The sequence below is a fragment of the Cynocephalus volans genome, chromosome 11 (assembly GCF_027409185.1).
Source record: "Cynocephalus volans isolate mCynVol1 chromosome 11, mCynVol1.pri, whole genome shotgun sequence".
NCBI lineage: Eukaryota > Metazoa > Chordata > Mammalia > Dermoptera > Cynocephalidae > Cynocephalus > Cynocephalus volans.
Window position 1 is genome coordinate 22493961 of NC_084470.1, and position 27455 is coordinate 22521415.

The 27455-nt window shown below is 36.1% G+C and overlaps 1 protein-coding gene across 1 annotated transcript in view; it reads left to right on the plus strand.

The window, feature by feature from the left end:
- Positions 1-27455, plus strand: part of STAG1 (STAG1 cohesin complex component) — a 365558-nt gene that overhangs the window by 71659 nt on the left and 266444 nt on the right. The window contains exons 2-3 of the mRNA XM_063115300.1: positions 13747-13858; positions 20062-20164. Of these exons, the coding sequence (XP_062971370.1) occupies positions 13830-13858; positions 20062-20164 (132 nt within the window). The 5' untranslated portion in view covers positions 13747-13829. The remainder of the gene's footprint in view (positions 1-13746; positions 13859-20061; positions 20165-27455) is intronic.

The window sequence follows — 27455 nt, forward strand, 5'->3', positions numbered from 1 at the left end:
CTATGCTTAGGAATTTGAATTTAATCCTAGAAGTGTTAGGGAGCTATTTGAAAGATTTTAAGCAGGAATCTGATGTGATTAAATTAAGTATTTTAAATAAGTCAGTCTGGCTATAAGGTAGAGGACTGAATTGAGGGAATCAAGAAGACTAGGAGACTATTGAAATATTCAAGTGGACAGTAGAGACCTTTATTATGGCATCGTAAGATTAAAGAGGATGGGATGGATTTAAGGTACACTTTATTGGTAAAATTGGCAGGATTTGGTGAGGTAGAAGGGGAAGTCAAGGCTGATCTCAGGGTTTCTGATTTTCCTGCTTGGGTGACTGCATGATTCCATTAGATGAAATGAGTAATTTGGAGGACAGGGAGGTGGGGTACTGTTGAGAAAAAAGCTCAGTTTCTGTCTGTCTCTCTCTCTCTCTTTTTTTTAAAAGATGACCAGTAAGGGGATCTTAACCCTTGACTTGGTGTTGTCAGCACCACGCTCAGCCAGTGAGCTAACCGGCCATCCCCATATGGGATCCGAACCCGTGGCCTTAATGTGTTATCAGCACCGCACTTTCCCGAGTGAGCCACAGGCCAGCCCTCAGTTTCTGGAATGTCATGACCAAAGTCACAATGTTGCACCTAAGAAAATATGTACAGGAAGCAGTAGTAAAATCAGGATCTGAAATAAGGATTTTGGAGTCATCGGGTACTTTAAAATTTAGTGTTAACAACCTTTATGCTACCTGATGTACCTAAAGAATTCATCATATCTGGTTAGTAAAAGCAGTTTACTCTTGTTTGAGGGCAAAGATTGGGGAGTGTCTGGGGAGATTGGGGGAGGAGAATATTCCCCAAACCCAAGTGACCCAGTGATTTCTTTTCTGGTTAGCACCCATGATCTAGTTGAAAGGAATGTTATAATGTGTAGAACAAACTAGAGGAGGGAATGAGAAATGAGGAGGTGGAAGCAGTGAATATATAATGCTTTTCTAAGAAGGAAAACAGGGAGTGTGGTGCCTAGCAAGGATAGGAAATTATAGTCTTTATATGTTTTAAGTGATAGGAGACACTTGAGTGTTTTGTTTAGAGAAAAAGCTAGTAGAGAATGAAATACTGACTTGTAGGCATGGGGCAAGAACAAGAAGGAAGGATAACATTTTCTAAGATAGTATTGAAGGACAAAGGATGAGTGAGGGAGAGGCAAAAATTGAGCAGATAATTCATAACTTAATAATCTCAAATTTTTTTTAATGAATTTAAGAGAATGTGGAGGTTGGCCACAGGAAGGGGTCTTAAAATTAGTGAAAATTGTGAGCAGTTGTTGAAGAGAATCAGAGAGGGAGCCAAGGACAATTAAAAAGATTGCTTAGTGGGATTAAGATTCCATCTGAAATTGCAGACCAAAATTTGTAGTGCTATCAACTTTCATGGTTCTGTGATCCTTTTTCTAACACTGCCCAATAGTTTGAACATTTAAGAGAAGATAGTTTGTGAGCTTGGACTTTTGCATGGACCCCATGCTGATTGACCAGGGGTAAAAAGTGTTGGTGAGGAAGTAATTTAGGTAGTCATTCATGTGTAGATTTACTAAGGAAATGAGATGCGGGAAGGGACAGGTAGAGGATGGAAGGAGTAAGCAGTAGGCTGTGATTATGAAATCGAGGAGCAGGTATAGTAACAGTGTAGGTATGAGAGAGCTGTGAATATTTTAAGATTGGATAAGATCAGTTAAGTGTTTGGCTGTGGGGGGTTGGTAGATTTAAAGTCTAAAGGCTGTGTGAGTAGGCCTTTTGAACTGAAAAGTTCCAGGAATCTTGAGACTTGAATTTTGGGTGGACATTGCTCATGGTAATAGGACATATAGTAGGGCAGAAATCTGACCAAGATGCATGAATATGAGGAGCAGTGGTAGGTGGTCAGGAAATGAGTAGATGACACTCATTTAGTTTAGAGAATGGTATACATGTAGAGAGGGATAGAGATAATGATTTGGGAGAGACAGTGGGTAACTTAGAGAATTCATAGTGTTGGGAGAGTATTTCTCCTAGTTTTCAGCTGTGTTCAGATAGCTGAGATGTTTCTATGCAAAGATGTTGAAGACATTGGCCTTATCCATAAAGCTCAAATATAAATATAAAACAAGGACGTTTTGTAAAAAGGTACTACAAACAGCATAAACAATAAATGCTCTAGGTTTTTTTTGAAGAAAAGATTTATATCATTTCATTCAGTGAATGTAAATTTGAAATGTTAAGAGATCTAGGCCGGCCCGTGGCTCACTCGGTAGAGTGCGGTGCTGATAACACCAAGGCCATGGGTTCGGATCCTATATAGGGATGGCCGGTTTGCTCGCTGGCTGAGCGTGGTGCTGGCAACACCAAGCCAAGGGTTGAGATCCCCTTACTGGTCATCTTTTAAAGAAAAAAAAAAGAAAGAAATGTTAAGAGATCTAGAAATATGGAAGAGGGAGGCTGGTGTGGTGTATGTGAAATGGAGATGGAGAGTGGTATGAGAGAGGCAATTGGGGCTGAAGACAATGAAACTTACCTTTTTACCTGGAGGAGAGTTGTAGGGAAGAAGCAGTTGGAGAAGAAAGTAGGTTTAGCACAGTAAAAACCCTCAAATATTCAGTTTTTTTCACCAAACTCACCCTATTGAAACCCAGCTGTCCCATAAAGATATTCCTTATGGTTGTTTTGGGGGTGGGGAGGTAGAAGGTGTAGCTCAGAGAGGTGAAGTCTAGTGAGACTTTAGTGTAATTTGTTTGCCATTCAGTATGCTTAAGTGTTTTGGGACTTAAAGCAAAATATCAATTGTCCTAGACACCTACACATGGAATCACTCATACTCTAGAGATTCTAGTCAGTAAAGGTTTGCCGTGTCTTAAGAGTGCCTAATGTTTAATAAGAGCACCTGACAGAAATACTGCATATTTTTAAGAATTGAGACATAAGAAATGAGTCTAGTAAACTGGTAATTAAATATAACAGCTTAAGGGGCCGAGCCCGTGGCGCACTCTGGAGAGTGCAGTGCTGGGAGCGCGGCGACGCTACCGCCGCGGGTTCGGATCCTATATAGGAATGGCCAGTGCACTCACTGGCTGAGTACTGGTCATGAAAAAGACCAAAAAAAAAAAAAAAAAAAAAAAAAAAAACCCCAGCTTGTATTAAACCTGCCCATTGTGTTACGCTGTATTAAGCTACATCAATGATTATATCCTAGAATTTTGTACTTAGTACAGTAGTTTTTGTACCATCACTAATGCCTTGAATTTTTGTATCCTATTAAAGGTAGTGAGCTTAGTGTTGGGGAACACTAGAGAAATAAAGAGAAACCTGATCAGAGGCATCCCTGGAATATATTTAATCAAAATGATTGCCTTGGGCAGCCGGCAGGCATGGTGGTCCAGTGAGCAGCGATGACAGTATATGGTTATGATTGTTCCAAACTTTTATACGTGTGCTTCACCTAACTTTGTATTCTACCCCCGATTTCACAGTCCCTGGGATTCTGAAAGCCTTCTGCTGGAGAATACTCTAGTTCCTTATTTAACCTCCTTTAAGGTCCCCCCTGCAATTAATTTTCTGCTAATTGTGGAGCAATAGTATTTATTTAGCAATAAATATACAACTGTATAATAATCACTACAGCTTCATATTATAACAGTACATGACCTTGACTTTGCCTGCACTGTTAATGTTCTTTTTTACTATGTCCTTCAGGTTTGTCATCAGCAAACACTCACTGAGTGATTGTGGGCTCTACAAATTTAAATTATCCAAAATTAAAGTCGTATAATATAAAAAAATTAAATGTCTAACTTCGATGTGCAAAACTGATATAGACTCTTAAAATAAAAAACATTCTTCAAGAATCACATAATTTCAAAGTTGGTAGGCCTAATAAATTGTAAACTGTCTGCACCTTTGTCACATGGCCATATCATTTAAATAAACAGACACCTTTCCTCCATTGTCATTCTGCTCCAGCGTCCTTCCTTGGCCATTACAGTTGCACATCCCTCTTGTCTTAGCTCAACTGTCACCTCTTTAGACAGTCTAAGACCACCCTTTTAAAGTACTTTATCACCTCATAGCACTTCTCATAATTTGAGATTGTCATGTTTGTCTCTTTATTGTCTGATTCTATGAACTGGAAATAGCAGCTTCTTAATGGCAGATCATTTCTCTAATTTATTTACCACTTTATTTTTAGCACTTATTTAGAATGGTACCTAGCATATAGGAGATGCTCAATAAACATTTCTTAAAATGATGTTGAATAAGTAACTTCTAAACAATGCTTTTATGGAATAGAGAGTTGTTGTAGAATGATTTGTGTCCCCCAGAAAGATATGGTGAAGTCCTAATATGTATACCTGTGAATGTGACTGTATTTGGAAATAGGATCTTTGCAAATGTAATCAAGTAAACATGAGATCATACTCAATTTGTATGGGCCCTAATCCAATGTGACTGGTGTCCTTATAAGAAGAGAAAACAGAGACAGAGGGAGGAGAATATCATGTGAAGACACAGACGCAGAGGGAAGATGGTCATGTGAAGATGGAAGCAGAGATTGGAGTAATGCTGCAACAAGCCAAGGAACACCTGGGGCTATCAGAAGCTCGAAGAGGCAAGGAAGGATCCTCCCCTAGAGGATTTGGAGACAATATGGCGGCCCCCCCAACACCTTGATTTTGTGTTTCTAGCTTCCAGAACTAGGAGAATAAATTTCTGTTTAAAATCATCCAGTTTGTGGTACTTTGTCATAACAGCCCTAGGAAACTAATACAGGGAAGATCCTTGGAAATGCGAAGTATAAGCATAAAAGATGAAAGAAGTTGTTACTCCCTTGTGGTAGCCTCTGGCTTTAAACATTCTTTGGTTAGTAATATTCTTAACAGGATTATACATTTAGGGGTGTTTTCAGGCATATAAAAATATTGTTGATTTTATCCGATGGTTTCTTTTTTTCCCAGCAAGGATTTATTGAAATTCTGTTTGTTGCACAGTACAGTCCTATGGAATATGCAGATATTTTTAAGTGCAATTTGATTATTATAAATAGAATAATTATCATAGTTTTGATCTTCAAGAGATAGAGACCATATTGGATAGGGGTGGGGAGAGGGAACCTGCATAACACTAATGCCCAGCTTTTGTGAGTGAATTACTGTATTAAGAGTAAAGAAATGTTCTGAACCCTCAGGAAGGTTATTTGATAAAATATGTCACCTATTTTTTCCTTCATGTCGTTGGATCTCTTATTAAGTTGTATTTTAGTGTATAGTTTGGGAGTTAGTTGGCTTATTCTCCTTCTTTCCTGAAATAAAGTTGTAAAAATAGTATAGAGGTTTCCCCTGTACCCCTCACCTAGCTTCCCCAAATGCCAATATTTTACATAACACAGTACAGTTATCAAAACCTGAAAATTAACTGATATGATACTATGAATATACAGACCTTACTCAAATTTTATCAGTTGTCCTACTGATGTCCTTTTTCTGGTTCAGGATCCAATATAGGATCCCACCTTGCGTTTAGTTGTCATGTTTCTCCTCTAATCTGAGACAGTTCCTCAACCTGTTTCATGACCTTGACACTTGTGAAGAATACTGGCCAGTTATTTTGTAGAATAGCCCTCAAGGGCCGACCCCGTGGCTCACTCGGGAGGGTGCGGCGCTGGGAGTGCAGTGGCGCTCCCTCCGCGGGTTCGGATCCTATATAGGGATGGTTGATGCACTCACTGGCTGAGCCGGGTGTGGTCGACACCTAGCCAAGAGTTGCGATCCCCTTGTTTATCATATTAAGAGGCCCCTGTTGATACGTCTCACCATTAGTGATGTTAACTTTCATCATTTGGTTAAAGAGGGGGAATCTGCTGGGTTTCTTCACTGTAACATTACTATTTTGCCCTTTGTAATTAATCAATTTCTTATGGAGAGATACTTTGATATTGTGCATGAGTTTCTTACTATACTTTTGCCTACCAGTTTTAGTATCTATTAAGGATTCTTGCCTAAAAAATTATTGTGGTAATTTTTTTGTGTGATAATTATCAAATGGTGATTTTCCTATTTCTGTCATTCCTCTTACATTTATGTATCCTGCTGTAAGGAGGAAGTTTCCCTCCTCCCTTATTTATGTTTTCATTCAATTATTTATTTATATCTGTATGGACTCTTAGACAGTTCTCCTATTCTGTGGCTTAGAATCCATTACAATTCAGGATTTTCTAATTAAGTTGTTTTCAAGATGTGAAAAATTATCAAATTTTAAGATATTTTGAGAAGAACTCACACATAGCTCTCTCTGGATTTGAAGTAACAATGCAAATTACATGCTTTAATTATTGTTCAGTAAACAATATTTGTTTAGAATTTTCAGTTATAAAATAACTTTTCCAAGATAAATCCACAAAATAATGAATGAACTACTGCAATTTTATCGTTTATCTGGTTGGACCTCTTTTTTTGTTTGTTTGTTTGTTTCATTTTGGACCTCATTTTTAAAAATTTAACTAGCCATAGGATTTAATAAGAATCCATTTCTTCCAGATCATGGCCTCATAGACTTTGTTTTTTCACTGCTTTGTCAAACTTAATAGGTACATATTCTTCCCTCAAGAAACTTATAGTCTACTTATCACAGACTGGATTTTTTTTTTCTTTTCTGTCTTACTGAATTTTAAGTTCCTTAAGAGCAGTCATCATGATTTAAACATTTTTAGTTCTGTCATTGTCTGCTATTGCCTTGCTCTTAAATACCTCTGGTTTTAAATACCAAAAGGGGTATATGGGATAGAGAGGGCCAAGAAAAGGTAGTCTTGGCTTTTAATGAATGTTTTTGTTGTTGTTTTGCCCCTGTGAGACTGAGCACATAGAAAACTACTTCAGACTGTCTCCTGGAGACTACAGATTTATTCCTAATCCAGAGAACACAAATATTCATGCTGCTGCAGTGAGGCAGTTTTATTATGTTGTTTGTATTTCAAAAGTAGAATTAGTATTATAGAGCCAGTTTTGCAAATTAATATTGTTCAAACCGAGTTAATAAAAGATAAAGGCAGTGATAGGTGGAAAGAGTCAATTAGATAAGGCTTTAAACTTGAGCTATAAATTATGGCAGAAATTTTAGTTTTAATTTTAGTTTTTGAAGAGTTTTATTTAATCAGATTAATATATACACATAGTCACATACTTTCACACATATTTTAAAGGAAATTGAAAATAAAAAGGTTGGTCTTTATTAATGTTTTCTTAACGAGATCGAAAAAAATTCTCACCATAGGTCTTCTTATTATATTTTTAAATTTTTTTCTTAGGACTGTGCTAAGGTGGTGGTGGTTGTTTATGTGGTTTTGAAATAATTTCTATGTGAAAGTTGGGATATACAGACTTCATTATTTTGATAAGGTTTTTAAAAAGACATCTTTCTCCTGAGTATTTTAGTTTTTTCCACAGAATCTTAACAGTAGATTTTTTTTACTTTAGCCAAAGGACATATTTGGAATATTTTATTGTTCCCTATGTACAGTCACTAAAGTGGTGATACACTATGCTTAATAAACCTGTTAGTTGTCAGACAATTCTTACTCGTATAAGTAGTAAAATATTAGTAAAATATTTAAAAGGATGTGATTTTTAGCTGGGGGGAGGTTGAGTGGTGGTGGTATTTGAATTTTGGAAAAACTAATTTTTAAAAACCACAGTGCAGATTTCTTGTAAAGCACATAAAGTAAATTTTTGTAATATTGACAGGTCTGTCAATTTTTTATTTGCGAGCATTCTCTCATATATTTAGTGCAGAATGATTTAGTATAAAGCAAGTTAATTTCCTTGGGGTTCATTTGGCTGGTGACATTTTTAGTACCCCTTAAATTTAGAGCAATCAAATCAGTAATATTTTTTTCTGATCAGTTTTGTGATTTAAAGAGTACAACACTTGCTATAAAAAGATAATTTTGGAGGGCTTCATATTTCATACACATATTTAAACATAAGCTTAAAATTTTCACTTAAAAATAAGATTATGAATACTTGTCTGTAATGCTTTCTTAAATTTTGATGAAGTTGGATTAATAATAGATATTTGAAAAAATATCTTGACTCTGCCACAATCAACGTTTTAAATCTTGCAGTCCTTGAACTTTCGTTGTTTGTTTCCAACCTTCTCTGGTCTTGAACTTTTAGTTCTTGTCAGATTCTTTTCTCTTGGCTCTACTTCTCATTTATACCTTTCTCCCTGTTGTTAGATATATTATTTTGCATTTGACTTTTGATTCCAGTCTGTCATCAAGGCTCTAGTTATAATCCATCCAATTGACTCTTCTAGATTTTTCTTTTTTTTTTTTCAGATAGTACACCTGTCCAACGTTAATTATCTTGGCAGTGTTCTTCTCCAGAGAGAAACCAGGGGTGGAGTTTGCCATAATCTGACTTCCTTTTGTTGCTACAACATTCTGTAGATTTCTAGAAAAAAGAAATTTTTCTCAATTTAAAGGTAAATTATATAAATGGGTATGTAACTAGTCAGAAATCATACTGAGGAAAAGATCCCATTCACAATAGTGTTAAAAACAAACATATTAATGAATCAGCCATTTATTTCCCCCTTTATTAATGTTACAAACTAGTGGCATGCTATATCTTTATTTTTACATTTGCTAATTGTTAACTCCCTTTTCTGGGTGCCAGATACTAGACAATTCCTTAGGAATAGAAAGAAAAGAAAGTTCTCCCTAAAGGATAAAATCTGAAGAGCTAGAAATGCGAATACATCACTAAAAAATATGTGGCAAATTGCCCTAAAGTTCTAAAATTAAAGTTTATTACTTAAAAAAAACTGGAATGATAAAAGTAAGGAACTCAATGAAATTTGTGACACTGTTTACAAAATAAAAATACATGCACACGTATTCAAAAAATATGTGGCAGAAAGTGCTGTAAGAGTATTATGTACAAGGTGGCATGAAAGCTTGTTAAGTGTAAGACCTAACCCTGCCTAGATTTCAAGAAGGTTGGAGCTTTCCAGTTTGTTCCAGGCAGAGTGCTGTGGGGGATGAAGTAGTATGTGTACATATACATAAGCATGAGAGAGCTAGTTTTGTTAAAGAAATAACAAGTACTTTGGAATTGTTAAGAGCAGAGTAATGGGAGAGCATTAAGGCTTTGGTGCAAATTTTTCAGTGATGGAGTGTGAACAGGTAAAGTTATGAGAATACTGAATGTAAAGAAAAGCATGGCTAGAGTGTTTGTAGATAAAGTGATGTGTAGGCAGCTTTTTGGGAAAGGGGTTCAGTATGCCTTCATGGAATCGTATTTTCAGAGATTAATGTGTAAAACTTTGGGAGAGAGTGGTCAACAGAGAAAAAGTTCAAAGCTCTCTGGACATATTTTATTTTGGCTTTCATTTTCCTTTAGTCCAAAGACGTTCATCTGTATTATGGGATTGTATTTGTGTTTAACGTCACTTGTGGTGATTTTTTCAAACTTAAGTTTCCTCCATTTTCATATATCCTGTTCCCTGTCTTACCTCACAACCCCTTTGCAACCACCTGCCCCAGCTTTGAGAGTCACTTGCTCTAATGAATCACAGTTACTTGGAATGTATCCCTCAACTGTTTTTGTTGTTTTAAAGAAAAAGCTTCTAACTTTGGTTAGTTTGCTAACTCTAGGAGTTCTTCTCATGTTTAATTTTGTGTACTTCCTTCAAAAAAAAAAATACATGCACATATATGTACACATATAAGTTTAATTCAACAGATGTTTACTAGGTTTCAGGCATTAAGAATATAGCAGTGAACAAAAAGGACAAAAAATGGCTTCATGGAACTTACATTCCTTTATGCTGTTATGTCCACTCTTTCCCACTGAACCTAGGAATTAATATTGATTAAAGAATTCCAGGCATTCTTCCAACTGCTCCCCACAACAACTACATGAAGTATGGCTTCTTTTATTATTCCTGTTTGACATATGAGAATACTGAGGCATGGTATGTTACAGAGCTAGAAAGTGGCATACCTGGTATAAGAGCCCAGACAATCTGGCTCCAGAACCCAAACTCTTAAATCACCGTGATATATTTCCATTTGATTTTAAGGTTTATGTTACCAATATCTTTTAAGAAGAATTGCCTTTTACAATACATTATTAGGAGAGAAAGAGCAGAATAATGATCCTACCTACTGTTACCAATGAATTTTATCACTGTCCCACTGAGCACATAATTTGATTTTGGCTTAAAATATTCTCTGCTTAATATTTGAGAGTTTCTAGGTTAATGTTTACAAAGGATTTATGACTTCCCCTTTCTTGTGTCTAAATGTTGTCTACTTATTTAGGCCATCTTTTAGTGTGAATTGCTATATAACTTGGAAGATCTAATTCTATTTTGGCATTCTTTTTATTCACTAAAAGGACTATAAAGTCCATCTTATTTATATGCTAAATTTTATTGTGAAGAGAGTTTGGAACTTTGTTTTCTTGATTGAATGCTTGTATGTTCATATTACAGAGAATTTTTCTTAATATTCTTAACTTGATACTATAAACATAGGTAACAGAATTATAATTCTAATAAAAATAATAAATGAGTGTTTTGCTTCTGTGTAGATAGAGTACCACTTACAGAAACTTTTGAAAAGCAGTTTCACAAATAATATATCATTGTAATTGTTGGTTTGCTTAGCAAATCATGTAGTACCCTACCACCACCGTGTGTGTGTGCATACACTGCTAAGGGATTCTTTAAGACAGCTCAAGTAAAATTTTAGGAATGATAAAGAAGGCTTGAATTAATGACATTTTTTTAGTCTTTACCTCAATAGTAATTCCTATGATTAAAGAATAGTACCTTGTATTTCACAAATAAAACATCATGTGATTGGAAATAAACTGGTTCATATACTCCCCTTTAAACCTTTGTTCTCAATTCATTTAATAAGCACTTATGAGACAGGGTTTTACACTATGAAATGATCAGGCTAGCAGTTATATTTGGCATCATTTTCCCCCTCTCGTCATTTGTGGCACAGTACATGGCAAATAGATGAGGGTATTCCATGTTTTAATACATGGGGCATTGTGCCTCTGTGTCTTTGTGTGCATATTAACTCTTGCACACACGTACTTAAATCCACCTGAGATCGTAAAGTTGTCTGGGAAAAAGAAATGTTAAAACATCGGGACATAAATTAGCTAGCATCTGTTAGATACCTTATAATCTGCTGATAAATTATTTACTAGTTTTATTTTTAACAGATTTTATTTTTTAAAGCAGTTTTAGGTTCACAGCAAAATTTAGTAAAAAGTACAGATTTCTCACATACCCCCTAATTCCCCCCGCCCCCAAAAGCCTCTCCCACTGTCAACCTCCCACACCAAAGTGGTTGGTGCCTTTGTTACAGTCAAACCTATATATATATATATATAATTTTTTTTTTACTTTTTTGTGACCGGTAAGGGGATCACAACCCTTGGCTTGGTATCGTCCGCACCACGCTCAGCCAGTGAGCGCACGGGCCATCCCTATATAGGATCCGAACCCGCAGCGGGAGCGCCACTGCGCTCCCAGCACCGCACTCTCCCGAGTGAGCCACAGGGTCAGCCCCAGTCAAACCTATATTGACATGTCATTACCGCCCAAAGTCCATACTTTACATTAGGATTCACTCTTGGTACTGCGCATTCTCTGAATTTTGACAAATGTATAATGACATGTATACACCATTATCGCATCATTCAGAATAGTTTTTTCTTTTTTTTTAAGAAAATGTAACTTTATTAATTTTTTTTTACATTCTAGGATGTTGTTGCAGAACAGTTGGGAGGGGGGGGAGAGGGGGAAGAGGAAGGAAATGTGATGGAAGAAGGAGGAAGGAAGACGGGAGGGATTGAGACCTGTGGCACCCCCCTCATTCCCACAGGGGAGACCGGGGGGCTTCCAGCAGTGGCTTGATCATTGCCAGGCTGGGTGCAGATGTCAGAGGCATATGGCAAACCCCCCCCCCCCCCCAAACCAGGACCCTTCTTGCTGTGGCTCGGTGGTCATCACTGGACTGGTTGCACGTGTTGGGGGTGGGGTGTGTGGCAGAGGCCTGAAGTCCCCACTGCCCCAGCTCAGGAGAGCCTGAGGTGCTTCATGAGGTGGCTTGGTGGTCGTTGCTAGGCTGGCTGCGCGTGCGGGTGTGTGTGGCTGAGGCCATCATCCTCCACCTTTGGGACTGGTTGCAGGTGACGAGGGTCATTGCTGAGGCCCCTGGCCCTCCCCACTTTCTGGCTTGGCAGCGCACGGGACTTCCTGTCTTTCTAGGTGTTATAGGTCTTCTTTGGCTTTATTAGTTAATATCAAACTTTGTCTCTCGTTGTGGGTACTTTTTTTTGCTTTCAGTTCTATGTTGGGTTATTTGCTGTTCCCACCACTTAAACTCTGCTCTGGAACTGATTTGTTGTCCTTTGCTTACTTCTAAAATGGGGGAACTTCCTGTGGGGACCAGTACTTGAGCTGTGTGGTTGAGCTCAATTGCTGCTTTGCTGCTTATTCCCAGGGGAAGGCTTTTTGTGCAGCTCAGGTTTTAATGGTTGACTTTGTAGGTACTTCTGGGTCTAGTGAAATCCAGCGTACCTGGTTTGTGTAGAGACTCTGGGCTGGGCCTGAGTCTTTTCATTAAACTGCACCCCATGCAATTCTATATTCCCGGCCAGTCTCCTCTGAGTGGTTCTATGCTGATTGGGGTGCAGATCAGCTGTCCTTGCTGTGCCCCAGTGTTCCCCCAGTGGGCTCATCTCCCCCACCGCCCATGCTGCAAACACTTCTCATGGGACGGGCTGTGTTTCAGTCCCTTGCAATGACTCACTGACCTCTGAGTGGCTCCTTTTTTTCAGTTGTTGTGGCTTCTCGCTCCTGTGTGGGTGTGAGGGGACCCTATTAGTGGTCCTGCTGGCTTGGGGGCCACCAAGGTCCCCTTCTCCCCTGCTGCCTCCAAGCAACTTCATCCAAAGGGTACAGCTGTGGCTTTTGCCAGCTCCTGCTCCATAAGCTCAGCAGCTTCAGCCTGGAAGCAGCCAGGACTTGAAATGGTCAGAGTGGTCCTTTCTTTCATAGTGGCTTCTGCTGCCTTCATGCACTCCTCTTCCCCTGAGCTCTAGTGTCCCCAGCTTGGCTGTCATTGCTTTTTAATAGTTGTAAATTGGTTGATTTGTGGGAGAGAATGATGCTGGGGACCGTCTGTTCCACCATCTTCATTCAGAATAGTTTTCTTGCTCTAAAATATCCTTTGTGTTCTGCCCGTTCATCTCTCCCACTCCCCTAACTGCTGGCAACCACTGATCTTTTTACTGTCTATATTGTTATGCCTTTTCCAGAATGTTATATAGTTGTAATCATACAGTATGTAGCCTTTTCAGAATTTTCAGATTCACTTAGTAATATGAATTTAAGGTTTCTCCCTGTCTTTTTTATGACTTGAAAGCTCATTTCTTTTTAGGGCTGAATAATATTCCATTATCTGTATTTACCACAGTTTATTTATCTATTCACTTTGTGACGGACATCTTGGTTGTTTCCAAGTTTTGGCAATTATGAATAAAAGTGCAGCAAACATCTTTATGCAGGTTTTTGTGTGGACATAAGCTTTCAACTCATAAGTAAATACTGAAAGGTGCGATCACTGGTAGTGCTGATTGACTGTAATCTGTGTATTCTGGCATATTCATTTTATTTTAAAATAATTTTTTTTTTTTAATTAACAGGATTGCCTTTGAGGTTGTTTTAAAAGTTTTGAGTTGTACAGCCCTTGATTCTTTTGCTGCATTGTGGAACGACCTCTCCAGCAATGATTACTTCAGAGTTGCCAGTGTTACAGTAAGTACTGTAATTTTTCTTTTTCTAAGGAAAAATGTGTACAATGTATTTCTTTATCAAAATGCTCTCTTTGAGGAGACACATGAAATATGTTTGAAATTTAAGTGTTAGGGTATATAATCACATGGCCTGTGCTATTGAAATATCAACATGATCTCTGATATTCAGCAAGAAAGGTGTTAATGTCCTGTGTCAGGGGCCAGCAAACTATCACACATGGGCCAAATCTGGTATGCTGCTTGTTTTTGTAAATGAAGTATTATTGGATCAGAGCCAAACTCACTCCATTACATACTTGTTATGATTGCGTTGTGCAAGAAGTTGTGATAGCGACTCTTTTGCCTGAAAAGCCTAAAATACTTAGTCTGGCCATTTATAAAAAAAAAGTTTGTCTACCCTATCCTATCCTACATCATACTTTTTCTCTACCCTCTCCTCTTTCACTCCAACTCTTTCTTTAAGATTTTTTCTTTTCCCTGAGATTGATAGTGTTGAGCTATTGTGGTTATCAGAAGTAATCTAAGGGACATACCAAGTGCCAGTTTTGGTGACATCTAATTAAATTTGTTGGAAATGTAGGACAGGTTTAGAATTGGAGCTTGTTTTGGATTCTCTGCTAAGTGTGGTCACAGTAATGACAGATCCTGTTACTTTTCATAGCTATTATCAGGATGCAAACCAGGAATCTGTGTACTTTGATCCTATATGATAATAATGGTTGAGAGATAATGAAACTCATCAGCAGCTTAAGCAATTATTTATATGCTGTTACTGCCCTAGTTCTTGGAGGCAGCCTTCTAATTGGTCTCCTGGCCTTCTTTTTTACCTCCAAGGTTCTAAGACACAAAGCTCTTCAAATTCCTTTACCTGCTTGAAAAACTATCCATACCTTTTATTCTCTTCTCCCAAATATAGGAGATAAAATTTAAGCCCTTTTTACCTGCTTACCTCAATGCCCTTTACCCCCTAACTTGAATATAATATGGAGTTCAGAGGTCCCTACATAGTATTTTCTTCTTTTTTCTTTGTACTTATGCACTTCTGCTCTTACCTGGCCAACTCACTGTCTGTCCATTTCTGTCTTACTGTGGTATCATGCCTCTGACAAAGTTCTTCTGATCCCTCAAAGTTGGGATAGGTGTCCCTCTGTGCTCCTACAATGCCTTATGCCTTTTTTTCTAGAATCATAGCTAACATAATGTTTTATAACCTCCTGTTATTGTTTCTGACTCACCTCCTAAACTGTGTACTTTCGTGTCTTATGTTTGCATGGCCTAGTCCTAGCACACTGTAGGTATTTGGCAGTACCTCGATAAAATTTGATAAAATATGAAACAGAGGTTGTATTTTAATTGAAGGTTGTATTTAAAGAGGTTGTATTGACATTATAGTATTTAATATCATATTATGCTTTGTGAGTAACTGAGTTTTTTTCAGAAAATAGAAATCTGTAATATGTCTATGGGTACTAGATAGTGGTGGTGATCTACTGGGTAAATGAGCGCTTGCTTAGCTCTGTCAGCTGGAGATGGTACTCTTGGTCAGGTTGAAATCTAATAAGCTTTATGAGGGCATATGACTTTCTAGGAATTTTGTCAGATATGTTTGCATATGTTATTTTGCTTAATCAGCCCATCTACCAATACCCTGTCTTCATTGTAGAGGAAACATGATATATCTCTTGCTCTTTGTAAACCTCAGTTTCTATCATCTGTAAACTGAACATACAACAAGCATACTTCAAAAAGTTCGTGGAAAAATAGAATTAAAGGATAACAGGAATCTTTTCATAAACTATTTGAAGTACCTTCGTATATTAGAAATTGATCTCTAAGGTCTCCACAAAAACAAAAAGTATTTGGAACTACCTGTTTTTACTGTTCAGTCCAATTATGGTTTTTTGCATGTCGACACTATAGAAAGGCTACTCTAGTGATTGACCTTATTATTAGTTGGCTTACTTAGGTATTTTAATTGCCAATGGATTTGTCACCTTAGTGCTGTTTAGTATTAAGCATTGTCAAAATATTAGTTACCACGTATTTGTAGTCCAGGAAAGTATGCTAGTTCTGGGTAGATGTAGCATGTGTAACAGACTTGGTCCTTGTTGCCATGAAGCTTATAAAGATAGATATTAATAAAATAATCACAAATATATAGTTATAAACTGTCATTGGTGCCATGAAGAAAATGTGGTATATTTTGAGAATTTTAATACATGCCTTTATCTAGTCTGATTTTCTAAGAGATGGTTGAGCTAAGTTCTGATGGTTGGGGGTGGTTTTGAGGGAAGTAGAAAGGAGCAGAGCATTAGTACCAGACTGAGGGAATGGTATATGCAAAGACTCTGAGATGGGAAGAATCATGGTATGTGTGAGGGTCTGAAATAAAGCCTTTTTTCCATGTTTTTTTTCAGGGTTGGGGATAGTGAGTGACATGAGATAGGACATGTGAGTAGGGAGGAACAATATCATACCTGGGACCTGCTAAATCATGTTACGAGTTAAGTCCCCCCCAGGAGCAAGTGGGAAGTCACTGTGGGGTTTTAACCATGACAGAGATATAAAATATATACTTAGAAAATCACCCTGAGTGCATTGTAGTGATTAGATTGGAGGGTCCAACACTAGAAACAAGGAGACCTGTTAGGAGGATGTTGCAATATCTAGGCCAGCAATGATGACAACTTGAACTAAAGTGGTCACAGTGGAGAGATAGGCAGAATTTAGAAAGTTTTAGGGAGCAAAATTATTTTTATAAGATTTGATCTAATTCTTGCGTGCTCCTAATTTATGTCTAATAGTCTTATAAATATGAACATTACCCATTTACGTGGCTTTTAAAGAGCAGTTGCTCAAAGTTTCAATTTGCATACCACTTGACCCAGCATTTCCACTGTGTCTATCTTAGAGAGATACTTCCTGATGTGCAATAAGATTTATGTGCAAGGACAATCATTTCAACTCTGTAGTATTGCAAAACTAGGGAAAATCTAAGTGCTCACTGATAGGGAAGTAGTTAAATAAACTTCATACATATTATGGCGTACCATTCAAGAATCCCATGTATTTGTATGGAAAATTGTCATTTATTTAAAACTTTAAAAATTGAAATATAGATATTGACTTATTTTGATATATATATATGCAAAAGCCTACATATTTATGGCAGGGTATTAATCAAACTGTTAACAATGGTATTCTATAGATTGGGATTCAGAGTTAGGATGGGGTGAAGTGAAACTTTTCCTTGTATTCTTGTATCTTCTAACTCGAAATTTTTAAAAAACCCAAAATTTATTTGTTATATATTCTAATAAATAAACATACATACATATACTAATGGGAGTGCATTAGCTGTTTCTTTGCACTAGTGCTCACCTTTTAAGCTGGCTGCAGTTTGCAGAATTATTAAACAAATTGTACTTTTTTGTTAATAATCTATATTGCTAAGTACAAATTAATTTCACTAGTGAGTCACTGATTACATGCTGGAACCAACCCTCTCCTGTAGTTGCCTGCAGATTTCTATAAGCATCAAAAGCACTAGTGGATTTTGTCCACACAAGATAAATACAAAATATACTTGCATTCCAGTATCCTGACATGGAAATAGAGAATTCACATTTACCTTGAGATCTAAAGATATTCTGGTACTTACTAGGTGTGTGACTATGGAAAGATTTATGAGGCTTTTCAGATCGTTCATTTCCTCATCTATAAAACCAGGACAATAATATTTCTTACAAGGTTTTCGTGCATATGTATGAGAGTACTGCAAGAAGTTTGTGGAAAAATAAAAGATAATACGAATCTTTCCATGAACTTTTTGAAGTACCCTTTGATCTATTTGAACTGTAGTGAGGAGAAAGGTTAATGTGATTTATTGTTCTTTAGTAGAAACAAGTAAGATTGACTAAACAGGGATGGACAAACTATGGCTAGTGGCTCAGATGACTTTATAAAGAAAATATTATTGGAGCACAGCCACGCCCATTGATTTACATATTTTGCATATGGCTGCATTTATCCTATGCCACCGCAGTTGAATAGTGGCTGTAGAGACCTTAAGACCTACAAGCCTAAAATATTTACTGTATGGTCCTTTAAGAAAAAATGTGCTGACCCCTGGATATTATTTATAATATTATTTACAGTTTTAAATTTCTGATTACCTTTGAAGATTTGCAAGTGGGGAGAGTAACGTGGTGTGTGAATGTTACTGGCAGTAGTGTGTAGAATGGCTTGGACGGAGGAGATGGTAGAAGCAGGGAAGTAGGTTGAAATTATTTCAGGTAGTGGTGATCCTGGTAATAATCACTAGAAACAACGAGAGACAGGTTATTGTACTGAGACGGATGACTGAGGAGGACTTGTGTTAGCGGGAGGCTTAAGAGGAAGACTGATATGATTCTATGAATTTGAGTAACAAGATAATGGTGACAATAATAAATTTGTTTAATAATTTAAAGCACATTCATGTACTAACTTAAGAAATCATTTAATTAATGGTATTTCCATGAGCAGACAGCCAGAAGTAAGTCAGGCCTAATTTTAGATGTGGTACTTGGTGAATTAGAATTGGCATTCAAAGAAGCATACCACATGTGTAAGCTAAAAATCGTGAATTAGAGATCTGGAATGTGGTTGGGTCTACTGATAAGGTATTGAAGTCATTCGCATAGAAGTTGCACATTAAGTAGATGAGATCTTCAAGGGAGTGTAGCATAAAGGGAGAAGAGCAGACACTAAGAATTGAGCTTTAAAGAATCAACACAAAGAGGGAATGGGACTAAAAAGAGCATTCAGTGAAGCAGATTGAGTTGGGCTTACTGTTTGCTTTGTACCCTTCCTGTTATTTGCAGTTCTGTGCAGATCCTTGATAGAATTAGTAATGTAGAATCTGGTTGAAGAGATTCTTGCTCATAACATATGTACCTTTCAGTGCTGTGTTGGAGCCAGCCTGTATTGGCCTGTGAGAGCCAAGTATGGAATTTTCAGGAATTTTGCAAGCCAGTTAAACACAAGATAGCTGTGATAAAAAGTTAAATTTATATAAATTTAAAATTAAATAAATCATTAAAAATGAAAGTAACAAATACTGAAAGCTCATCACTTTGTAATTGTTTTACATATTACTATTACCTATGCTCTTGGGGTTATTTATACCTGTTGTGTCCATATGATGGAAATATGTCTTAATGGTGTTCTACTGTTCATCGCTTTCAAGGTCTGGATTTGGTGAGGCAGCTTTGGTAGTTTGAAATTGGCTGTGGAGTATTTACACCATGAAAATCAGCAAACGCTACAAATCAGGGCTTAATTTATTGTTTTGTTGATTGTAGACTTAAGAAAGTGATAGGGAAATTGTTAATAATGCAGATTAAACTTACGATGTACCAGAGGGTCTATAGCCATTGCATTATGAATACAACAAAAAATTGAGGAAGTATTCTTCCAGTATTTGAGAACTATTATCCAATTCAGCAAAGTTGCTCAGACATTGACTGATGAGTGAAGTCCAACAAATGTCTTTGACATTTCACTTGCATCCTATTCATTAAAGTGAACAAAAATATCAACCATAGTTTATGTCTAAACTCCTGTTGATCCATCAATTCCAACCATAGGTTAGATCCAGATATAACTTTGGCAAAACTTATCAAAATCATTTCGTGAGAATCAGTTGGCTGCATAGAATTTGCAGTAAAGAGTATTGTGTATTTTTATTATTGTTTGTAAATTGTGTGCTGTGTTTGCTTTATATCAATAACATTAACAATAACTTATGTGCATGTATTTTTTTGAAGAGTCAGTTGTTAAACATTTACCAGCACATCATGACTTTCATGATTTTGTAAAATGAATAAAATTCCTCCCAAGCTTTCATCTTTATATATTGAAGAATTAGTCTTTTGCAATTGTATTTTGCATTTGTATTTTGTATAGCAGCTGCCATTTCCACAGTCATTTCCTACTGTTTATTTCCCTCTTTTTATTTGGGGGGATTCATTTCATTTAATATTATGTTTTGTTAGGCAGGGAGGATAACATTTTTGGCTTGCTGAGGAGTTTTTCTGAAAGCAGAAGTATAAACCACTCTTAGTTAGCCATATAGCAGGAGGTAAGGAATGTAGTAGAACAGAACTGCATTGTATTTACTAATTAATTTGTTCACTAAAATAATGTCATAACATTTTCTAGGGATTCAACTAATGAAACTACTGCCCATTCTGATGCTGGCAGCGAGCTTGAAGAAACAGAGGTCAAAGGAAAAAGAAAAAGGGGTCGTCCTGGCCGGCCTCCAGTATGTATTATGCTTGTCTTTTTTCCTTTAAGGGTTACCATGTAAATGGGCTTGATATGAGCTTTGTTAATTTTAGTACTGATACTGATAATACTTTTTTTTTTTTTTCTTTTTTAATTTCAGTGACACATTAGCGATTCTTGGAAACTTTACTTCATAATTTGGCTTAACAGTGATAAGAAAAAGGACATTATTATAGTATTATTTTTTGCTTTCCAGACTTCTCTTGTAAATAAGTTGTAGTCCATGTGAAGGAGTAGAGGAGGTGATAACATGGAATGAAGTGCAGTTAAGTAAGACTTCCTGCTTTTCAGATGCAACTCTAATTTCTTGTGAGTTTCTACGTGTGCATTTTGGTAGTTCTAGTTTGGGGTTTGGGGCCAGTCTCAGAATATTTTCTCTTTGATGCATGATTGAGGAGTTCAGAAGAACTCTAGGTAACCCTACTTTGAGGGGTATCTTTATGTATTCTAAGAGTATTAGTCATTTAAACCTGAACTCTCGGAGACAGCAGTATCAATGTGTCAAGGGATTATGGCTTGTACTAATCTACATTTACTTTTATGATGTAATTAGCTATTAGCAAGTTTTTTTTTTATTTTATAAAAGTTCTTATGGGAAATCTTAGGCTCCTTTGTTAGGAGATTTCTTACAAAAACATCTTGTGAAAAGTGAAAGTCCTGTGCTTGGAAGCTAGAGACTATTTTAAACTACCCCTTACTAGCATGTGATTTTTCCGAGACAATAGGCAAGTTACATTGCTTCTCTGGGATTCATTAGTTTTAAATGCAAAATTAGAAATAAAACTTACTCTTTAAAATCTATTTAATTTTGATGTGTGTACAGCTGAATCCCTATAATATGCTTTCTTTGATGAAAAAGGGGTCTGTGTACCCAAATGCTCATTAGCTCTTCTAGGAAATATGATTTGGTTTTTAGTAGGTAAATAGTACAAGTTCATCCCGTGTTAAAGAATGGAAAAAAATATCAATCAGGATTGAATACTAGCATTCTAGAGACTCATGTTAGTTATACTTCAGTCCATATATTCACACTCCTTAGTTCACATGGCTATTTGTAGTTCTACCTAACTCAGTCAGGTCTGAGACCTATTTCTTGATCGTGGAAAAAGCACTGCACAACTTTCTGAGTTTCTCCTCTGGGTTTTGCATTAGGCTGGTGCTTTTTATGTCATTTAATCCTCACACCAGTGCTATAAAATAGGTCTTACATTCGGTTCATAGAGTAGGAAACAAAGTTAAAAAGTGGTAATTTGCTGAAGGACAAACACAGCAAGTGGCAAAGTTAGGATTTGAATTTATATCCTAATTCCCACATTCTAAGGAAGCCAGAAGGCCAACCTGTTAATATTGAGAGATGTAATTCAGAATGATCAGATTGGAGTCATGCCACAGGTACCTGTTCTGAAGAATAATTGGACATTTTTTATCAACTTGCTCCAGTTTGAACAGTTCCAAGTTTTGACTCATACCCTCTTTGTTTAGCTATGTTAATGCTATTCATTACTTTTCTTTTTGTAGTTTAATGTTTTTTTTTTTTTTTAATTCATTGTTTTTTAAGGGGACTTATTGTATCTCTGGTTTTAGTCATTTAGTCAGTCAAATGAAAACAAATAGTATAAATACTTTCTATTACGGCCAGTATTGTTTTCTTTATTTCTAAATTCTTAGGGTGGCATTTCATTTTTAGGGGGCATTTCAATATTTCTTTTACTATGCCGTTATTTCAGAGACTTATGTTGCCATTAAACTATCCTTATTTTGCAGTTGTCCTAATAATTATTTGTTATTATTTACCCCTCTACCAAAGCATTTTGTGATCTCTACACAAACACTACATAGTATCATGTTTATACCTTATGATTGTATTGATAAATAATTAATATCATCATCTTTGTCTACACACACTGCTCCCGTGGTGATCACATCCAGTCTCATGAGTAGCTGTCTCCCGGATTTATGCCTCTGGCCTGGACATTACCTTTGGACTCCAGACTTATATCCATCTGCCCACTGAGCATCTTTATTTAGATATTTGCATAAATCAATTTCTACCACAAAACTGGTTTTAGCTACCATTGTATGCTTTTGCTCAAACCTGTTAGTCTTGTTCCTTGTCTCAATGCCCTGTTTCAGGAAGTTGCTGTTTTTCTTTCCTAGATATCAACATAGCTTCTTCTCTCCCTTCTTTCAGTTCTTGCTCAAATGTCATTTTCTCTTTGAGATCTCCCCTAAAGATCATATTAACATTGCAAATCCTCATGACTACCCAGTGGGAGAATGCGTTCATGTGTTCATTCCTCTCATTTTTTTCCCCCAATTTTATTTATATATATTTTTGTGGGGTGCAGTGTGCCGTTTCAGTACATGCATATACTGCATAGTGATTCACATAGGGTAGATAGCATAGTTTTGTACCTATTAGTTCTCCTTTCTTTTTTGGTAGGTCTTATTGCCATCTAACATAGTATACATTTTACTTATTTATTTGCTTATTGTCTCTCTCCCCCAACTAGAATGTAAGCTGTATGAAGGCAGGGTTTTTATTTTTATTTTTTATTTTTTATTTTTTATTTTTTATTTTTTTTACTGCTGTTTACTAGTGTCTGACCTTCAGTAAGTGCTCATAAATGTTTATTGAGTGAATGAATGAATGTTGTTTAATTTTGTTAAATCAGCACTCCCCTCCCACCCCCCCTCCTGTTTAAAAAAATACTTTTATTTTGAAATAATTTCAGACAGAGAAGGGTTCTAAGAATTCAACAAAGAATTCCCAGGTATCCTTCATGCAGATTGTCCAAATCTTAGCATTTTACTACATTTGTTTTATCATATTCACTCTTTCTCTCTTTCTCTCTCTTTCTCTGTGTATGTGTGTGTGGTATGTATATATGTACATATGTAAATATGTACGTGTGTGGTGTGTATATATATATATATATACACACACGTAAATATATATTTTTTATATTGTATATATAAAAATACATACCTATTATTATTTTTTTAAACTGTTTTAGAGTAAGTTGCAGACATGATGTCACTTCTAATACTTTAGTGTGAATTTCCTTGAAATGATGGACATTCTGCTACATAACCACAATATAGTTATGAAAATCAAGAAAATAAAAATTGATATAATACTGACCTTACCTATATACTTCTTTCAGACTTTGCCAGTTGTCCTAATAATGCCTTAAAGAAAAGAAAAAAAATTTTTTTTTTCCTGATTCATGATTCAATCCATGTTGCTTTTAGTTGTCATGTAAATTAGCACATCTGTAACCTGACCCATTTTTAGTCTCTGGTATTTTTTAAAATATTAGGTTCTTTTTGTTCCAAATAAGTGAGAACCAGCATTTCTACATTCTCAACATTATTGAACTTTTATATTGACATAGGTTGAGTAGGAGAGGTAAATAAAAAGATAGTTTTTATTTTTTCAATGTCTATTTATTCATACACATAGAAGATGGAGAATACACAACAAAAGATTAGCAATGAGTATCCGAAAGAAAGTTGTAGTGGATTGAATTATGTCCTCCCAAAACTCCCTGAAGCTTGAACTGTGTTCCCCAAGTTTTATGTATTAGAAACTTAGCCCCCACTGTGACTGTTAAGAGGTTAGGAAGTCCTGTTATGGTAATTGAAAGGTGGAGCCTTGAAGAGGTGATTGGATTGTAGTACTGTGCAGTAGTGAATGGATTAAAAATGATGGTCAGGGGCGTGGTTCTGAGGGCTTTAAAAAAAGAGGAGAGTCTGTCTTTCTCTCTCTCTCTGCTCTCTCTGCTTCCACCATCTTGCAATGTGAGACCCCTGGGTCACTGTCGTAACTACCAGATGGACTTTGGACTTCCCAGCATCAGAAACTGTAAGCAAATAAATTTTGTTTTCTTTATAAAATACCCAGTTCTGTGTATTTTGCTATAAGCAACAGAAATAGACTAATACAATAGGTTAACAGGTATTTTGTTTATAAAAATTGTATCTTTTAAATTACTTGGTTCTTTTATTTAGAATATTGTAAATTTTATGGTATTTAAATATTTTGCATCATTTTTAGTGGCTAGACTATTCTGTATCATAATTATTAATCCTTTATTGTTGAGCATTTGTTAAAAATTCTTCAGTATTCTAAACCATGTCAACATAAACTATCTTGCAAATAAATGATGCTATAGTGCCATTGTTAAATTTTTAATCTAAATTTCTAGAAGTAGAGTTGGTTAGTCAAAGGGTATGCTGTTTGTTTTGAAAGCTTTTGACATGTATTACTGGTTTGTCTTTCATACAGTGAAATATATAGCATTGCCTGTCTTATCTTTGCTGATAGTTGTTATTATATCTGCTAATTTTTAAGTGGGGCAAATTTCAATATTTTGTAAAATATTTGTCATTTGTGTTTCTTTTGTGAATTGCTATTTATCATCCATATTATTCTATTTACATTTTTATAAGAAACGAAAACCTCTTTATAAAATAATTTTTGTAGTTTAAGTCTATGTACTTTTGTGGTCACTTCTGGAAATGTATATCAGTTAGACTTGTATCTCTTCTTTCTCAAACCCGCTTTGTTTTCTTACTAATTTTTTATTTAGCATTTTTCATACTGACTAGTGTTTAATTCTGACTTAATTTTATTAAAGGCTATCACAATTTTTCAAGAAACACAAAATTAGAACCTGAATCACCATTAAAATTCCTCATCCCCAGGTGTCTTTCCCTCTTTTCTTATGTAATAAGATTCCAGATGTGATTATTATTACTTTTTTAAATCTTTCAATGCCTTCCACATCTGTCCCTTATTTTACATTTCCCAAGTTTCTATCTTTAGGCCTCCTTTTTTTTAGAGTCTGTACTGTTATCTTTATACCTTTAATTTTTCCTCTTTTCAGTTCCATTCGTTTTAATACTGCCAGCTTGATCTTTTTTTATGTGTTCGAAAAGCAAGCAGTGCCTTTTTATTATGGGGTATGTTCTTCTACCCTATCTCACAGTGTAATATTTTTCTTTCTCTGTTCATAGCCTTTCATTCACTCTCTTGTCCTCTGTATGTGGCTTTTGCTTACCCATTTCTACACCTTTGCTCATGGTAGTTTTTTTTTTTTTCCTGGAATCCTTGTTTCTTAAATTCTGCCTATGCTAATCTTACTCATTTTATGAATCCATTAAGTTCCAACCTGCAGAATTTGTGGAACTTTTACCAGTACTAGAAATAATGTTTCCCTTCTTAGACTCTTTCCAGCACGTATCTTAATAAACCAGTGTTCCATGAAAAATATTTCCTAAATACTAGTTTACTTTTCTATATTGTAGCTATTTGTTTTTGTCTCTTTATCTTTTAATTATATGTATGTAAAGATTTGGCATTAAGTATCCCAAAACATGTTAATGTATAGCATTTGTGAAAGGATAGGGATTATTTTACCCTCACAGCTTATGAATAAAGTTAGATAACGCACAAAGGTAAAGAATGTCAATGTATCTATGTCTTAAAACTTCTAGAAAGTCATTGCACATTCAGACTGCAACTAAACCTATATAGAGTTTTTCACGATACAGTAATTTTGGATAGTTAATTTTCCTACACTGCCATAGTAACGTTTACTTAAATCAGTTCACCAGAAATGTAAGTACACATTTAAATTAAGTAGTACGTAGTTGTAGTAAAGCAGTTGCCCTAAAGATTGCTCTAAACTGAGAGGTTAGATTGCATCATTTTCACAAAGGTTCAGTGAAGGATGTTTAGCTTTGTGACTTCCTAAGTCTGTGTAACATTTTTCCATGAAATCCTTTACTCAGTATGTTGTGGCAGGCTTTGTTTCAGGTTTTCAGTTTGTTTTCCTATAGATATTAACTAGTGTCTTTTTTTTTCTATGTCACTATGGATAATTTCTGTATTACTAACCTTGTGGAACATAGACCTTTCATTTGCATTGTTGTTTGTGGTATATAAAGCATGGGTGTTCATTCATCCTTTACCATCATCAATTGACAGAATTGTGTTGGGATGTTGAAAAATACACCTTAAATATGTAAGTTCTTTAAAAGCCATGTCTGGTTCTGGGTGGAAGGATCAACTTTTTCACATGTCTGGTACATAGTAGATGTGTGATGAGTGAATAAATAAAAAATTGTTCAGTGAGTGAAAAAAATATTTTCTAATAACTTGTATTCTGTACATTGAATCATTCAGGTAACGTTGGGGACTGGAGCTGTCACAGAAGTGTTTCTAGACACTTAATTTCCTAGAATTGGCTTTAAAATTGCCTATCACTAAAAGTGCTCTATTATTTTATGGAATTTTGACTTTTTTTTAACCCTTTCACTGAATGCGTCAAAGGATTAAAGGATAGCAGATAGCATCAGGTGGACATTTGTAATTTGCCCTCTTTCTGTTTGTATCGGTCTTTCAAGAAAAAGTTTTCGTTAAGAACAGATTGTTTTCTTTTACTTTCTCTTTCCGAATTATTTATTAAAGGTTGCTGGCATGGTTCACTGTATAGCGAAAGCTTGCCATTGAGGTCAGCAGATTTGTCATGTAAAAAAGAATTGAGCAAATAAGTAAATATGTTGAGGATAATGGGAGTGAAAGATTTCATTGTTGGAGAATGTGGATATAAATCTGAAAAGGCTAGAATGAACTCAGGGATATTGGATTGGAATTGGGGCATCAGGGTGAACTCAAGGTGTTTAATATATATACATAGATACAGGAACAATATAGATGTGTGTGTGTGTGTGTGTGTGTGTGTGTGTGTGTGTGTGTGTGTGTGTGTGTGTGTGTGTGTGTGTGTGTGTGTGTGTGTGTGTGTGTGTGTGTGTAGAGAGAGAGAGAGAGAAGGGAGAGAGAAAGAGACTACTAAGAGAGCCTAGTAAGCTGTTCCTGTTCCACCAGGGAACAATGTCTGTAGGGTTAATCAGCATCTAGAGATCTGTGCTGAGCTACATCTATGCTAGAGCTTGCGTCTAGGTGGTCTTGCAGCTTGTTGTAGGGGTCTCATATAATGGCCTGAGATTCAGGAGAGGACTTCGGTCCTGGAATAAGCTAATAATGATAGAATGGGACTCTAATCAGAGGAACTGGGTTATTGACTAGGTTACTAAGGTATGATGAATTAAAGAATCATTTCTTGAGGTGGCACAACCTTGGAACTGGACCAACCAAGCAAATTTAACATAGAGCATCATCCGTTGTTTTTCATTCAAGAGCATCATAGGATTCTTGTCCAGGAATGGGACTGCATCTGTAGGTGGCCTAACCTGTGTTC